Consider the following 18283-nt stretch of genomic DNA (forward strand, 5'->3'; position numbering starts at 1 on the left):
CTTTACCAATACATTTCTTGTGTCAATTACACTGTTCGACACGAAACATGGTTCAGAGACGAGATATGACTTTTCTTATAGATCTATGCCCAGTAAACACGAATCTGGTAATAAAAAATGTTGATTGGCTCGAGATTCGGAGATATGTGTGTATGTATCTTGGTGTTGTTCGGTCGATGTCTCAAAATCTGTCAATTTCCTGTTCAAAATGAATATTGGAATCTATGGTCGGGTATTTTATCTTCCATTTGTAGTACTTGGGATTTTTTAATCTTGGGATTTTTTCCTACTGTTAATACTATTTTATATTGAGTTTTTTCTATTGAAACTTGTTTATTTAAGTGAAAATACGTACTTTTGACTTTTGATTTGAACTGGATGACTACTTAGAGAGATTTGAAAGTTGATAAGTACTACAAATGGAAGATAAAATACCCGACTATAGATTCCAATATTCATTTTGAACAGGAAATTGACAGATTTTGAGACATCGACCGAACAACACCAAGATATAGAAAAATCTCCGAATCTCGAGCCAATCAACAATTTTATTACCAGATTCGTGTTCACTGGGCATAGATCTATAAGCGGTCTCCGTGACTTGACAGAATGTTAAATGACAGAAAACGCAAATATCGGAAGGCAAAGATCGAAAATCGAAAGATCTTTCGACTTACGATCTTTCGATTTTTGATCTTTGCCTTCCGATATTTGCGTTTTCTGTCATTTAACATTCTATCAAGTCACGTAGACCCATCTATAAGATATAAGTCATATCTCGTCTCTGTACCATTTTTCGTGTCGAACAGTGTTATTATGAAATGTCCACAGACCTTTGCCGCTTGACAACAAAACGAAGGCTAAAGCCACTTATATTATTATAACATTTCTCTGCGTATACAAGTCAAAACTACATATGTATTCGTGTAATATATGAGCGCATTGGGCAATTTATGACATACTCTTCGTCACTTAAATGGTATTTATTCGTTGGTTAAATGGTATTTATTCGTTGGGATTTTATTATTATATAAATTATTTAGAAGAATATGAATGTGTTTGATATTTTCTTTGAGAAACTTCTATTGTAAATTCATTCGCTATTGGAAGTTTTTGGGTTGTGTGCAGGCCCAGCTCAAGAGTATATGGCGCCCTTAGGCACATTGGTTTTTAGCGCCTCCTCCCCTTTTTTTTAAGACGATAAATTGTATAAAAGGTACACGTTGAAGAAAAATATATTAAGAAAAAAATATATACAATTAAATTTACAAATTTTTATTCAATAGGCAGGTTCAATATATGTATGATATTAATAAAAATGAATTGAAGAATTTTATCGAGTGAAATTTCTTCATTCGAATATGCTTCAGCAGTTTGGCTTAGTGATAGCGTATATATTTAGCATCACTGAGGTCATAGGTTCGTGTCCTCGCCACTGCTGGTTAGATTAGGGGGTTTTGTGACTCCAAATCGATCGTTTCTCTATCAGAGTTTGCCAATTTTATCTGATCATTGCTGAAACGGTTCCTGAAAATTGGTATTAAATCTAATCCTGTTGTCACAAAAATCTGCCTGTGTATAATTTGTATTAATTATACACAGTAATCTGAAATCCATAGATGTCACTATGATTATTATTTCTGATTAATTGTTATATTCTATATATTCTGATTGTATATGTATGTATTACTGTATTTCTGATTTCTGATTGTTCATGTATTTCATTAACGTACACCCGTCGCATTGGAGCAAATCTGTAATGGCGAGTGTGTATTGATTTGTGACAATAAAATAAAATAAAAATAAATGATTGATTAGATATTTAATTTAGTGAAGTAAATCCATCTTTGATATATTATATACATATATATGTACATTTTTACTAGCTGAACCCGGCATGCGTTGCAATGCCAGAATAAGGCATACAATTCCCGTTTCCGTTCCTGTTTCAAGTGATGGTTGGAACTCAACAACATCTCATCAACGCCGTGTCGTCATAAACCAACTGGTAACGTGGTTACCAACGAAAACATGTCCTTTACTACACAATGGCGCTTCATACTTTCGCGTCGGTAAAATAGTAATTACATATATTATTATAAAGAGGTTTTTTCCCGGTTTTTTTTTCACAGCAAGCTTTCCGCTCTTGCATATAACAAATATTAGTAGTTAAGGAGCCTATACGAGACAGACATTCAATTTTATATATATACAGATGTAGGTATATAGATAATATATTTCGTTTTACGTCACGTTTCGGCAGTATTTTATTAAATTAAAATTCCAAGTAACCATTTGTACTGATGACAGTTTATTGTTTGACAAGTTTTATTCGCGAGTCGTTGATATTTGACGGTCGACTTCCTGCGTATATACATCGTAAATTATAATATTTTATAGTCAGTATTGTTAATTCAAGTGGAAAAATTTTGTTGAATATAAAATGTTTCATAAGTTTAAAGAAAACATTTTTTTTTTCAATTTTATAATCAAAATAAAGTAAAAATCGCAGCGCCCCTTAGTTATGGCGCCTCTAGGCACGTGCCTAGTCTGCTGCCCCTTTGAGCTGGCCCCAGTTGTGTGCAATGGCGTAGCTAGGAATTTCATGCAAAATTTATCCAAGCCCCTCCCCCCTTAGCTTGATTTTCAAAAATATGAGATGAAATAATTCAAATTGTTTGTTATACATATGTATGTAAGTCGAAATAGAACTTTTCTTATTTCTGCGTCGTAAAATAAAGGAGAAGCATAATAATATTTGATATGTATACTGGTGGTGCTACCCGGCTTCACTCGGTAAATGGAAATTAAATAAAAACCACGAAAAAATCTTCATTTATTTTTTTATTAAATTTATTTGAATCAAATATAATTAATATTATTTAACGACCAACAAATCAGAAATATCTTAGAACAATCCAGGCAATCAAAAACGAATTACAGACGATAGTTGAAAATTGACGTTAATTGACGATAGCCAATCACAATTGAATTACAGACTCCATTTCGATTTTATATATAACTTTATTTATTTATATTTATATAATATAATAATTAAACTCGGGTAATTTTTATTACCTTCGAAATTTTTATGTTTGACAACGTAAAATTATATTGAGTGAATCTATACATACATACATATGTACATAAACTTGGACCCCCTGTCAAGCTACGCCACTGGTTGTGTGTGAGGTTCTTAACAAAAATCGTTGACCAATTCAAGATTTCGCTTATTGCCTATATGTATATGTATATGGGATGAAGTGTACTTGCATTCCGTTTGTACATATAAATTGTTTATAAACGAAAAAAAAGGCAGAGTGTATTGAATTAATTTATTAATTTAATATATTTATTAAAACACCCGTTTCTTAATGTTTAAAAAATGGACGTTTTTTAATCCATCCCATGCATTTTGTATGATGAGTTAATTATGTATGTACTTTGGTAGGAATTATTTATTGAATAGTTTTAATAGAAAGCATTTCTATCTGCTGATTATTTTAAGGAATTAGTTTTATTTACTGCAACAAATGGAGCTATCCAATAAGCTAGTGGAAAGCATGGCGATATTTATAAATAGCTATTTTTTACTTGGTTTTTTATAAATCGAAAGAACGTGTGTGCTATATGAAACGAATAAAAAAATATTGTTACGTAATACTAGGCAACATATTAAGCTTTTTAGTTTCCAAGAAAATTTTTCTTATGTCTGGGGTAAAAATAAAATTCAAAGAAAATTTTGTATCTGAATCAAATTTTGTTACCGTATAAGTGACTTTTTGTCATCATCCGGTGAAAATATTTATAAAAAATCATATTTTGTGTTTCTGATTTATAATTTCAAAAAAATATTTGTAATAAATTTTTTATTATTGTATTTATCAATAAGAATATTAAAAAAGCCTTGTAAATAGAGCAATTTCTTTCATCAATAACTTTTTATCCATCTGAAATGTAATAAATCCGAATAAAATAGTACAATATATCTTGCTTATTAAACAAAATAACAAGTGGAAAAATTTCAACATGTCTTTTTGGATACTATTGTTGCGTCGGGGTGGGTGGAGGATCCAAGAAAAGGCCAACAGTCGTTTCACAGCATTTATTGATGATTAAGGAGTTACACGTATTGCTAGTGTTCAATCCAGAATGACATGATATCGCCTACGTACCGCCTTATAAGGGGTAGATCTCTCAGGACGTCTAATCTGTTTACCTACAGTATAGTCACGTATTCGGATATGTATTCCCACGGTATGAGAAGTGCAATCATTGTTTAGCTTTCATGCACTTAGCTCGTCGCTAATCCCTAAAACCACTTACACCGGTCTCACGGTCTCTCAGGACGTCTACCCGTCTTAATCCGCTCGCAGTTACTCGGCGGCTCTGTTTAGTATACGTTACATTGCCCCCCACTTAGGTCAAATCGTCCCGATTGACCAACAAATCATAACTGATAAATCTGCAGTAGTTACATTTATCTTCGATATCAGTCACAGTTACATTTACCATTACAGTCGTTATCTTTACAGTTACAATGGAAACAATGACATTTAAAATCTATTACCGTTACATTAACGTTACCTTTACAATTTAAATTCTGTTACAGTTAGATTAACGTCACCTTTACAATTTAAACAATTACATTAAACCTTCGTTAAACTTCAATTTACGACACCTTTACAATGTAAACAAAAACATTTAAAATTTCGTTACACTACGATTTACGTCACCTTTACAATGGAAACAATTACATGAAAACTTTCGTTAAACTTCAATTTACGACACCTTTACAATGTAAACAATTACATTAAACTTTCGTTACACTTCAATTTACGTCAACTTAACAATGGAAACAATTACATTACATTTCATTTTACGTCACCTTTACAATGGAAACAATTACATTAACTTTCGTTAAACTTCAATTTACGTCACCTTTACAATGGAAACAATTACATAAAACTTTCATTACACTTCACTTTACGTCACCTTTACAATGGAAACAATTACAGTTATATTTCTAATCCCCTAAAATTAGTCATCCGATGTTTTACATTTGGAAATCATTATTTGTTAGCTCTTCGGTCCAAAACTTCTCACGTGTTTGGTCCATGTTGCTCGTATCACCAAAGTCCAAATTTGCTATGGCAGCCCCGTATTCCTGTCATGTGGTCCAGCATCCTGCTGCAGACCAACGTTCAACCCAGAACGTGCTCCAAAGCCATGTCCCACAAGAATGGCTCCCATCCTCACAAAAGTGACTTGGTCCATGTCTCTCGTGTCACCATCGTCCAAATTTGCTACGGTGGCCCAGTGTTCCTCTGTCATGTGGCCCAGCATCTTGCTGCAGACCAACGTTCAACCCAGAACGTGCTCCAAAGCCATGTCCCACAAGAATCGCCACCATCCTCACAAAAGTGACGGTTGACCCTGGAAAATGTGCACCCCTCAGTCTGCCACTCTGCTGGTGGTGCTTCTTTTCCGTTCCCTTGACCCTGGAAAATGTGCACACCTCAGTCTGCCACTCTGCTGGTTGTGTTTCTTTTCCGTTCCATTGACCTTGGTAAATATGCACCCAACAGTCTGCCACTCTGTTGAATGTGCTTCTTTTCCGTTCCATTGACCCAACTGAAATCCATTTCTTTCTGATGTATTTTCCAATTACATCTGCGAGATGATCTAAACACTGCTGCAACTGTCCATGTATTTTTTCAGGTACTCGTGTTTCCACTAGTTTCCAACTAGATTTTTTTCGATGTTGACGTATATCAATTGTTCCACTCTCTCTCGTTGAAGTCGCGATCTGGCGTTTCTTCGGTTTCAAATGCCCTCACGTGGTTGATCCAAGTCGCTCGTTTCCCCAACGTCCAAATTTGTTGCGGTGGCCCCGTCTTCCTATCATGTGGCCCAGCATCCTGCTGCAGACCAACGTTCCACCCAGAACGTGCTTCCGTTGCCATTCCCTCTGAAGCGGTGCCTCTATCCTCCCCAAAAGTGACTTGATTGACTCCGCCGACTGACCAACCAACATTTATCCAATCTGATAAATGTGCCTCTCTGCCATCGCATGGTTCCGATTGAATTCCATTTCAATCCGTTTACTTTCCGACTCTTCCAATTAGACTCGACTAGTTTCCAATTAGATTTTTTTCCAGTTTGTTGACATCTGCCGTCAACAAACAGTTGAAGGGAATAGTGGCTTGTAATCGACATCTCTCAGTTGTAGTCGATCTCCACTCCTCTTCTGACGACGATGCTTTCCCGTGGATCGACGTCACCTACAGCCGCTAACTCTTGCTACTTGCGGCGAATTGGCGAACTGCCCTCTTCCCGGTCGCCCTTTGGATGACTCTGCAATTGCCGGATGCTGCTCTCCGATGTTGCCCTTGACAACGCCTCAAGTTGTCCTCTCCCGGCAGCACTTGTACGAAACCTCCCGTTTCGTAACCTCCCTCCGTCATCCCGATGAATTCTTGCTCCTCCGCATTCCTGCTCTCCGCTCCTCTTCTGACGACGATGCTTTCCCGTGGATCGTCGTCCCCAACAGCCGCTAATTTTTGGTACTTGCGGCGTAAGTGGACCGGTGAACTGCACTCGTCCCGGTCGCCCTTTGGATGACTCTGCAATTGCCGGATGCTGCTCCTCGATGTTGCCCTTGACAGCGCCCCAAGTTGTCCTCTCCCGGCAGCACTTGTACGAAACCTCCCGTTTCGTAACCTCCTTCCGTCATCCCGATGAATTCTCGGCGGCCACCGCCGATAATGTCAAAGTCGAGTTGCAGTGATAACTGCAATTCGACAACCGAATATGTGATGACCGATTCTGTGTGTTGCAGTGAAAACTGCATTTTTTTATTTCGTGTCTCCATGGCTCGAACTCTCTCCTACAGCTCCCGAGGATGGCTTCGCTGTAGCTTCTCTTCCTTCGCTGGTGACTTTGTTCCACGGCCCATCTTGGATCCCACTTCTGACGACCAGTGTTGCGTACAGGGTGGGTGGAGGATCCAAGAAAAGGCCAACAGTCGTTTCACAGCATTTATTGATGATTAAGGAGTTACACGTATTGCTAGTGTTCAATCCAGAATGACATGATATCGCCTACGTACCGCCTTATAAGGGGTAGATCTCTCAGGACGTCTAATCTGTTTACCTACAGTATAGTCACGTATTCGGATATGTATTCCCACGGTATGAGAAGTGCAATCATTGTTTAGCTTTCATGCACTTAGCTCGTCGCTAATCCCTAAAACCACTTACACCGGTCTCACGGTCTCTCAGGACGTCTACCCGTCTTAATCCGCTCGCAGTTACTCGGCGGCTCTGTTTAGTATACGTTACACTATGTTACTGAATAATAACTGAACGAGTTATTAAAAGATTGATTCATAAAACATACATACATATGTACATATGTATGTTTTATTAAATTGTTATTGTCAGTTTGCAATCGTCAGTCAGAAATTGATATAACACAACTTTGGTAGTGAAATTATAATTTATTTTATAGATTTCCCAATAGAATTACAAATTACCAATTCCGAATCCGATCCGTAAACAAGTGCTTTGTTTTATTAAATAGTGACCCAGATTTTGAACAAGACACGAATGATCTTGATTTTGTTTAATTTGAGTGATTTGATAGTCAGAATTGCTTGGGGGTAATTGTGAAGAATTCTATAAAATAATCTTAAATGTGTGTTACACTATCACTAAACTGTCAAAAATTATAATTTCACTAACTAGGGTCTGTGAATATTCGAGTTAAAGTATAACTATACCTAGTGAATACGAAATCGAATATAAATTCACTGCAATGACAATGTTATTATGTATAATTTCACTGTAACTAAGGATTCCACTACAATTTGTCACTACCGGTACTAGCGAAAAAAACTGTCTACCAATAAAATAAAAATAAATAAATTTTAGTTGAACTATTTATTTTTATTATCAATCACTTTAATTAACTCGTCACTCTAAAATAAATGAAAAAAAAGTAAACAATTTTTTAAATTTAGTAAATAAAGGCTTTCTGTTTGGAAGGGATGGTTTTTAGCTTTTAAATATTATATTATAATGTATTCAAATAATTGTCGGGTGAAAAATTAGGTTTTTGAAAAAATCGGAGGCTTCTATTTGTTTACCGTAAGCTATAAATCAATATATGAGCCATTAAATTTGAAAATGTCATAAGTCTATTTTAATTCATTTAGAGAAATATCCAATATAATACTAAATATTTATTTATTTATTTAAAGTTTGGACCATTGTAGCATTACACGAATTCCTAATGCGCCACAATGGTCAAAACTATAACAAAAAAGAAAAGTTATTAAAAATCGTTATTTAAAAATAACGACGGCCTGTAATACGTTTATTCTGCTTTTCCGAAATTCTCTACATATCGAATTAAAAGTGATAGCAAATTGTGAATTAAGTCAAACGGAAATAGTGATTTTGGAACTGAAAATTGGACTTTCAAATATAACGGCTCATACAATGTACATATGTATGTATTCGGAAATTGTTTCAGGTATAAGTCTGATATTTTAAGCATACTTTTAATTTGAATTTGAATTTATGATACACTGAGCAGCTTCTTTGAATAGTATATCAAAAAAGGATGTTGACTGTTGACTAATTCTTCGACTAGCTTTAGGTCATCGACTTTAGACAGTCTTTAATTAATATTATGTACAGTGCCGGCCTTACACCCAATGGCACCCTCGGGCAATTTTTTCTAAACACCCTTAGAAAAAAATTTCGCCTTTGGCGTTCTAATCTAAAATTTTGTATGGCTTTTAGCGCTCTAGATTTAAATTTTAAAGCGTGTTTGGCGCATCGAGCGGCGCCCTAATTTATTTGGCACCCTTGGGCGCCGCCCGACCCAGCCCCCCCCTAAAACCGGCACTGATTATGTATTAGATGTATTATGAGCATTTATAAGAATTATAAATAGGTTTTTGAGCTCTTTTACTTATTATTCTGTACATTAACATTAGAAATATATAATACTATGATTACTAACAAAATTAATTTAAAATTGTAAAACAGAAAATGATCAGTAGATCAGTAGCTATTAAAATAGATATAAGATGTATTGTGAACATAATTTAGTAATAATAAAAAGCATTTAAAAATCAAAATCAAAATTCTTCGACTAAATCATACAAACTATGTAAATCGATAAAACGTTTTCTTCTAAATTCAAAACAATTCAACTGAAATTAAAATATTTCGGTACTACGGGTAGTCTATTTCGGTACTACCAGAAGAACCGAAGTTGACAAAACTGGCTTCGGTAGTACCGGTATTGGAATCCCTAACTACATAACATACACGCATTCATAAGTTGTGTCAATGAAACTTGGTTTTATGAATATGTGGACTCACCTGCAGCAGCTTGGGACTAATGGAATTCGACGGCCTAGATACCATGGTGGTTTTGATGGTGGCCGGAAGGCCTACCAGGGTAGTTGTGGTGGTTTCGGAGGCCGTCGACTCTCTCTTGTGATAAATGTTTGTCGGCTGACTGTACAGCCTGTGCAATGTCACAGTAACAGGACGGTTAGTTAGTGGGCTAACTCACATGTTAAAATCGAATGGATCGAGACAAATTCTCCGATTCGTAAAATAAAAACAAACAAAACCAAAAAATAAAAACATAAGTTTATTCATAAACTTGATAATTATATCAATTTTGTACAACAATTTGTATATATTTGGCATATGAATTACATATAGTACATCTTACAGTAGCACATAAATACACATAAATATTAATTATATTATCATTAAGAAAAATGCCCGGTACAAATATGAGCGATTATCGCTACCTGATCCAAATCTGACAGTTTTGGACTGAGGCCTGTTTTTTTTAACTTTAGACCAATTCAAACATATATTATATACATACGTATATATTATTGACATTGTATGTATCGTTCAGCAGACGAATTATATTTTATTTTCGCCACTTAAATTATTAAAACATCTATTTTAGTCTTAGTGCTAGAATTGTTTGATCATGCAACCTATTAATTAAACGTGCATTATTTTATTAAAAAATCGTTAATTTTGTACGAAGACCTTCGAATGAAGGTAGTGCGTTCAAGCTTGTAAAAGTGTGCATTAAAAATTCAATAGTAAATATTGAAAAATAAATAAAAATATACGTTAGAAATATGTATATTATAAATTTATAATCGCTCATATTTATCGTGTTTCAGCAACAGCAAAAGTGACACAACGCGACACTTTCCATGGCCTTCCTCTTTGCGAGTCTTTGTTCTTTAAACCAATTAACTGGGGTCTGAGATACCCTTCTTACCCTCGTCTAGACCTCGTTGACAACATTGAATTATGCATATATTCCAAGCGAGAGGGTCATACACTCATATGTATAATATATGCGAATTGAACGGAACACAATGGGACACGTGTCAAACAAAACACACTTGGCCATTTTGGAGGTTTGATTTTGTATAGGAAATGAAAGATTTAAAAAATAAACCTTATATTAATTAATTCAACGTAGTCTAGATTATATAGAAACAATAAACATGAATAGATTTATAATTTATAGCATAGACCAAATAACTTTGATATATGAAAGATCCATTTTATATAGCCAAAAAAGTTTTGAATATAAAATAAAATTTGTACCATAAATTAGATTGATAAAGTGGGTACATAAAAAAGGTACATATATTTGTAATTAACAATATTGTGGAAGATTTTATCTCTTTGTTTAAATAATTTCAGCAACACAATAGATAGACATCCTGTGGAAAATCTTGTGGAATGAAGTGAGCAGATGGCAGCTTCGTTCAAAAGGAGAGCCTAAGGAAAAGCGTTCGTTTTTGATAAAAGAATTTAAACATTTTTCAATTTCACACATGTATTTATGAATGTCTTATTTTCCTTGCTTTTTTTGAAATTTAAATACAATTCTTTTGATGTTAAATTTTAAAAATGCATAATTTTTCACATTTAATAATACAAGCATGTTTTAATAGTATAATATTATCTTTCATGCTTTTTAAACACATAAACATGCACGGTAATAAAAGTAAAGGAAAAATTGTGATTTTTTTCATTAGAAAGTTTTCTTTTTATATATTCAATATATTTTGAAATCTTAACATTTATGAACGTCTCCCCTTTCTGCCTCGTGTTTATTATTATTTGCTGTCAACCTAAAACATATACAATTCGTTTAACCATTCATTGTATGTCATTTAAATAAACATTGGACATTTGTTTTAATATATACACATTTTATCATTGACGGTTTGTACACATTTCGAGGATTTCTTAGAAATTGGCGGTGAAATTCTTTTGTAATTCAACACAACACGTGCGCTCATTTCAGATATTTCAACGCCATACATATGAAACGTGTATATAGATAATGTAAATTTCTTTCTCAACACCTGTTGTGCTGAAGGATTTCATCAGAAACCCCATAGGTACTTTTCCTATTGTAAGCCTTTGACGGCCGAGCTGCCAATTGTGCCTCGTAACGCGCATTCACGCCATTTTACTCGTGTGAGAAATGAACATTTGGATGTATATGTATACATACGTACAAGTATATGTATGTATATGTACAGGGGTACACGAAAGCGTCGAGCTTTTTCACGCAGAGTTTGAGTGGATGAAAGCTTCGCTTGTTTGCGAAACCCCTTTTAGTTTTTTTTTATATTGCGTCACCCTCGAATACTATGACCACTTTCGCACATGCAAATACGTATTTTTTCGTAAGTTTGACTAAAAAAATATATTCAGTACCTTATGCTTTCCGTTCTGGATCTAGGAGACCAGTCTTTGGTGTAGTTGTAATTGTATCTCCTTCCGCCGCCTACAGATCGCTTAGCTTTCCACCTCTCAATATGGTGTCTCATCGTATTTTGAACTTCCGTGTTGAGGAAACAGTAGAATAGGGCCACCGTGAATCCCTGAATAACAAATAAAACAACAGGCATATTATAAATGAGACCACATTTAAAATTAATGCTGGATTCTAGACGAAAGCTCAGATGATTTTCGCATGTGTAAGCACATTGTTATCGTTGCCCTAGAGACGGTTGAATAATCCCTTATATAGGCTACTTATGCTGGAAGCTTAATTTTGAATTTGTTTAGGCCGCCTGTTAAATTCAATAATGTAAAAGTTTTGGAAAATATTCTCGACTTAAATGTAATACATATTTATTTTAAATGCGGGTCATTGCGGAATTACATAAAATTAAGCAATAGATAAGCAGCTAAAAGTACATATAAATATGTTATTAAATAATTAATAATAGCTAAGTACTATATATTAAAAGTACTTTGTTTTGTATAATCCAGGGCTGTAGATTCGGAGACGGAGTCGTCAAAAATCAACAAACTCCGAATCCTTTTTAGTGTATTCTTTATTACGGTATGTGTCAACTAGAAACTCCAATTTTTTTTTAAATAAATTCACTAATAAATTGAAAGCTTATAATTTCTTTATAAAAATCATCAATTTAAATTACATCTCTGTATAAAAAAATTCGGGTGTGACCAACCCATGACTTTATCTATGTATTTGAGGAATATAACAAGGTTACAAAACAAAATTCGATATTGAACTAACAACTATGATAGCGATACAAATTGAGCGCAAATGTATGGAGACTTGCACAAGACAAAAGTTCTACATCCGGTTGTCGGATTTTGTTCAAATTTTTTTATTATTTAAAATCAGTATAAATATTATACACATCAAATGTCAAGAGGATAAAAATAATTTAAAAGGGCAAAATAAAATAATGAAATATTGTTTTAAAAAAAAATACTACTTCCGGTTTACGAATTCTGACCAAAACGTTAGCAACTCTAAGTCAGTACATAAATAATACAAATATAAATTTTCAGCTTAATACGTCCAGGGGCGTGGACAGGATCCAGGCGACAACATTTTTGACCTTTCTAAGAGGAGAAAATTCCACTTCCGGTTTATTAAATTTTGTCATTTTTTTTATTTTCATCACATTAATAGAATAATTATACTTAATTTTTTTCGTGAACATCACACGTGTATAAAGGGTCGAAAAATATAGTGGAAGAAAAATCGAACAAGAGTAAACTGCCACTTCCAGTTGAGGGATGCTTACTAATTTTTTTACATAGCTTGATATTACGCTTAAACTTCTAGATATGAAATTTCAGTTCAATAAACTAAAAGGTTTGAGAAAAACATAAAAAATCTTGATTCTCTAGAGTAAAAGTACTACTTCCGGTTCAGATCAAAATATTTAAAAAATATAAGGTTATAAAAATTATTATTTCTATTACATGTAAAAAAGATTTAATCCGAAGAAGTTAGCGGTTTGGGAGATAATCGAATTCAAAAACTTAAAAAAAAGAGGATACTTATAAGGGGAGGTACCATTTTCGGTCAACTTAAAAATTTGAAAAAAATTTACGTCATGTCGATAAGAATTTCAGTAACCGATACTAAGTTTCGGTTTGATAGGAATAACGGTGTTCAAAAAATCCCCAAAATACACAGACACACACACATTTTTTCTAGATCATGAAAATGTGATCAGTTATCGATTCAGTCAAAATCTCGAGTTAGAATTTTCGCATGATCACAAAACTTCATCTATTGTTACTACGTATGTATGTACATAGATAAAGTAAAAATGAATGTCTGTTTGTCTGTCTGTCTCGTATAGGCTCCTTAACCGATTACAATAGGACTTTCAGGATTTGTTGTACATATACATGCCCGGGAAGCTTACTGTAAAAAATCGCCCAAAAACGGGAACAGAAACGGGAAAAACGGGAAAGAGTGGCATTGCAACGCAATAATTTCAAATGTTTTCGCGTCGCCACCTCCGTTGTTAGGCATGAAATAAACAAACAATTGAATAATTTTAAATGCGTTCGCTGCCTGCATTTTTCTGAAAAATGGGAACGGGAACGGGAACGAGAATGCAACGGGAACGGGAACGGAACGGGAATTGCCTGCCTTATTTTGGCATTGCAACACATGCCGGGTTCAGCTAGTTATAAATAAAATCAATGAATTCACGAATTCACGAATGTGTTTTGGCTAAAAACAATTGTTTTCTCCGTATCATACTTGATGCTATAACGGCTTCCATAGTGGAATAGCTAAGTGGCAGGGGTTTCAACTCTTGCTTTGTGTATAATCATTGTGTAATGATTGGTAGATACATATGTACAAAAGTTTGATCTTACATAGGTAAACCACATGCTCGGGGCTAATATTTAATGGATAAATACATATATAAATATATAGAAAAATGTATTAGTTTCCATGTTTTGAAAAATTATTGTATGTTACCGTTTTTCATAAATAAATAAATGAAGAAATACTCTGATTTTCAAATATATAGAAACACTAGTAAATGTACAAGTGTTAGCGCGTTTTTAATTTGAAACATTAAATGTCCAAGTTTTTATATTTGTAACAAGTTTTTAATTTGAAACATTAAATTTCCGAAGCTCAATTGAAAATGGATACTTTCGTCATTTCTCGCTTGAACGAGGTCGCAATTTAATTAATGAAGATATTTTTTTGGTATTTTAACAAATTAAAGTTCAGTGTAATAACAAAATATTTTTAATGTTTTGGTGAGAAACGAAGCTGGTTTTTTGCCGCGAGATTAAAAATAGGGTCCGTTGGAGAAACATCAAAATTTATTACATTGTTATGGAAGGAAAGAATCATTTCCACCTGAGGCGGTTTAATTTTGAACGAATTGCGCTCCATCTGTCACAACGTCAGTCGGGGAAAACAAGAGGAAACCACAGCCAATTATAAACTTCGCATGAGGAGTGGGAGGTGCTTAAGAGGAAAGGAGGCAGTTTCGTCTTACAAAAAAAACCGTAACCAGATACAGCGACGACGTTGGGAAATTCGCCGGAAGAAAGGGAAAAAAGGGGATGAAAGCTCTTGCCTAGCACCGGTCCAAGAGCGTTTAATCACACCGGAGATCGAGTTCACTAATTTCGGCGGTAATTGTGTGAAAATTGAGGAAAAATGATTTTCTTTCGTTCTCTTTTCCTTCGACGAATCAAACCGGCCAATATCTTTCCTATTCGTATCGAATTGAAAGTGTTCTCTTATGTTTTTCTATCATACTTTATTTATTAGAGACAAGCCAGTGTTTACAAGTGAAAAGGTTGATAGCTTAAATCCCGACCGGAATCGAGTAATTATTCGATTTATATAAGATCTGGATAGTTTTAAATCCAGATCGACCCTCTCTTGTTTGAGTTTTCCATTTTATCTAACTTAATTTCTATGTCCGATTCAATATAAATAAACATCCTTCTTTCATTTCTCGCGAATTAGTCAGAAATTTGAATTTGTTGATTGTTAAAATATAGAATTAAATCTTAGAATTTACTTAAAAATACATTGAAGAAGTATTAATGTACAAGTTTGGCCATAGGTGTTACTTTAGGGCAAAGGTTTTGAATGAAGTAAGCAATTATGCTCCAATCGAAAAATAAGTTTTTATCGAAATCGTTATTTAGTTTTTGGTTGTCTAATAATACGTCTGTAAATATGTACTATTTTAAATAAAGATAAATGTTTTTTGGCCATTTTAACCACCAGGTACCTATTATTAACAACTTTTAGCTTCGTTTTTCGTCGGGAAATTCTATTACCCTTCGATTTTATTTGAATTTAAATTTTCGGCGCCTGAATGCGGTAGAGCTTTGCGTCATCATTTACTTTTCCAACCTATTTCTGCGAAAACGTCTGCTTTCAATAACTCGTCTCTTGTAAAGGCTATCCGGTTCCTTAATGTGATTGATGAGCATTTGGACCTGTTCAATTATCATGTTGATGAGCTGGTTAGGTTCTTGAGAATTAACACGAGACTATTTGAATGAGATGAATGATTGGAATTTTTATTGTTTTTATTTTGTTATTTTCGTTCTTTTGTTTTGTAAAACTAGTGTGACGCTTTGGGGCAACCTATCAGGTCACACTGGTCATTTTATTGTTATTATTTTTATAAATAAATTAGTGAGTAATACGTAGTATAGTTTTTAATTTATTACATAAAAACTCACCTGAGTAGATAAAAGTACGGCTCGGGTATAGTCGAATATTTCCGAAATGTATCCAGAAGTGGGTCCGTAGAATACAAGCAGGTTAGTGATGCCCAAAAGTGGAATGAGAACTAGAAGAGCCTTGGTTGCTTTTCGATATTGCTGGGTCTCCAGTGTATTCGCCGATCTCAGTTTCGTTATAAGCACCTGGTAAAACATGAAACAAATATGTAAACTGACGATTTAATCAACTGTCAGTCATTAACTAAAACAAGATACTAGATTTGCTTGGGTGTAGAGATTAATTTTGGCCGATGGCGTTGATTGATCGCGGCCTTTGTCGCACGAAGACGACACTAGTTGACGTTTATTAAATCAAATTTCACTAATGAGGTTAAGGTCAACATAATCTTATACTACTACGATAATGACCCACTTTCGAGGTCCCGAATTATCCCCCAAGTAACAAGCGAATCGCCGTGTAAATTGACTTCGTATGGGTTTGGCAGTCTAAATTTACGTTCACCTAAACTTTTTTATAATTCTATACTTAGATATACAATATGATTTAAATATAGGGTTCACAAAAAAACGTAATAAATATATGGCATTCCAAATTTAAGTATTTATTTTTAAAAGCTTGCGTAATGAATGAAACAATCACGTGTTGGGTTATAAAAGTTCCCGTAAAAAAATTCCAAATATAATTTCAGGAAATAAATAATAGGAAATGATATAAATACTCTCTGAAAATATGATCAACATATTAAAAGTGCAATGGCTTGATATTTTTTAAAGAGATGGATGCAAATTATTCATTACATATGTATGTATATATCAAATTTACTTTTCATGAATTATTATACTATGTATAAACTAATAACGAGATAGAACGAAATACGTGGGTGAAAAATATGACAAAGGTAGTGGATATATATAGAGGAAAGAGTGAAGAGGTGGTGGACAAAATAAGTGTGGACAAAAGAAGTGCTAGAATGGAGATAATTTAATAATTTAAAGGGTGGAAAGAAGATTGTAAGTAGGAAATTAAGAAGATGTGTGGGGTGAGATAAAATAGAACAGAATATGTGGTTGAGAAGCGTGAAAGAGTAATGGATAGAATGAAGAGTTTGAAATGATAATGGACGTAGCTAAAAGAATAGACAAAAGGTGGAATAATGGGTGATAGAATGGTACCTGAGAAAATATAAAAAGGTGAAAGGAAGACCGCAAGGTAGATGGGTATAAGAAATTAAGAAAATTTGTCGGATGAGATAGATGAGAGTTGCGCAAAACAGAGACGAATAGAAGCGTTTTGGAGAGGCCTTCATCCAGTGGTGGATAGTGAGTGGTTGTATATAATAATGATGATGTATAAACATAGTTTATAAATATATAAAGCATGAAATAATACATTGTATTTACTTAATGCACTTCAAAGGAAAACGGTATGCTCTATACAAGGTATACTATAACCCTCTTTTAGAATTTTCTGTGTTCGTCAATTTGTGTACTTCTATCCAATTTTGGAAAATAAAAGTGTCACGTTACAGAATACGCACTTATAATACAACCTTGGACTTAAATTCTCGTGTAAATATGTGATTATAGAAAATGTTTAAACGCAAAAAGTGTGTTTAATGTTTCGTTAGAATTTAGTTCACGCCATACAATTTTCTTCCGTAGATAATTAACGATCCATTATCGACGGCTTTTCCCTTTCGTCGACGGAAGAGAATTTGTTTTTTCAAGACTTAAACTTCGCTTCAATCACCCGGGGCTCTCTCTTCTTCATAAAACACTTTATTCGTTGCTGAAATGATGTCTGTCCGTTGGTCCGTGCCCGTGAAAACGAAAGAAGTTATTAATGACTGTAAAGTTTTGCACGAAGAGCTTCATTTTGTTCCACTAATTGAAATACGCGAGCGATTCTTATTGTTTTTTTTTTATATTGGAAAAGTTTGACTATCTGCGCGTTATGAAGTTATGAGCATCTCAATGTGGGTGTCTCATTCAATTTGACATTTCCCTTGAAAGATTGTCGTGGATACATGCATAATTATGAATGTTTTGATTTAGCCTTTAACGTCTCGACTCATTCAATAAAGCGACCATAATAATATATTTTCGCACGCCAAAATCAAGGTCTATTATACTTCAAATACATTTTTATATGTTCTAAGAAATCCACAGGATTCAAAGTCTAA

The 18283-nt window shown here is 34.0% G+C and overlaps 1 protein-coding gene across 3 annotated transcripts in view; it reads right to left on the minus strand.

The window, feature by feature from the left end:
• Nucleotides 1-9986: 9986 nt before the first annotated feature.
• Nucleotides 9987-18283, minus strand: part of Dh44-R2 (Diuretic hormone 44 receptor 2) — a 95280-nt gene continuing 86983 nt past the window's right edge. For 2 of the 3 annotated variants that reach the window (XM_077431015.1, XM_077431016.1), the window contains exons 9-11: nucleotides 16098-16283; nucleotides 11799-11965; nucleotides 9987-10847 (exon numbers count right to left, since the gene is read on the minus strand). In XM_077431015.1, coding sequence (XP_077287141.1) covers nucleotides 10835-10847; nucleotides 11799-11965; nucleotides 16098-16283 — 366 coding nt within the window. In that variant the 3' untranslated portion in view covers nucleotides 9987-10834. Of the gene's footprint in view, nucleotides 10848-10894; nucleotides 11204-11798; nucleotides 11966-16097; nucleotides 16284-18283 lie in introns of those variants that run through there. The other variant, XM_077431014.1, reaches the window with a different exon arrangement.

The sequence above is a fragment of the Arctopsyche grandis genome, chromosome 5 (genome assembly GCF_051622035.1).
Source record: "Arctopsyche grandis isolate Sample6627 chromosome 5, ASM5162203v2, whole genome shotgun sequence".
Classification (NCBI taxonomy): domain Eukaryota; kingdom Metazoa; phylum Arthropoda; class Insecta; order Trichoptera; family Hydropsychidae; genus Arctopsyche; species Arctopsyche grandis.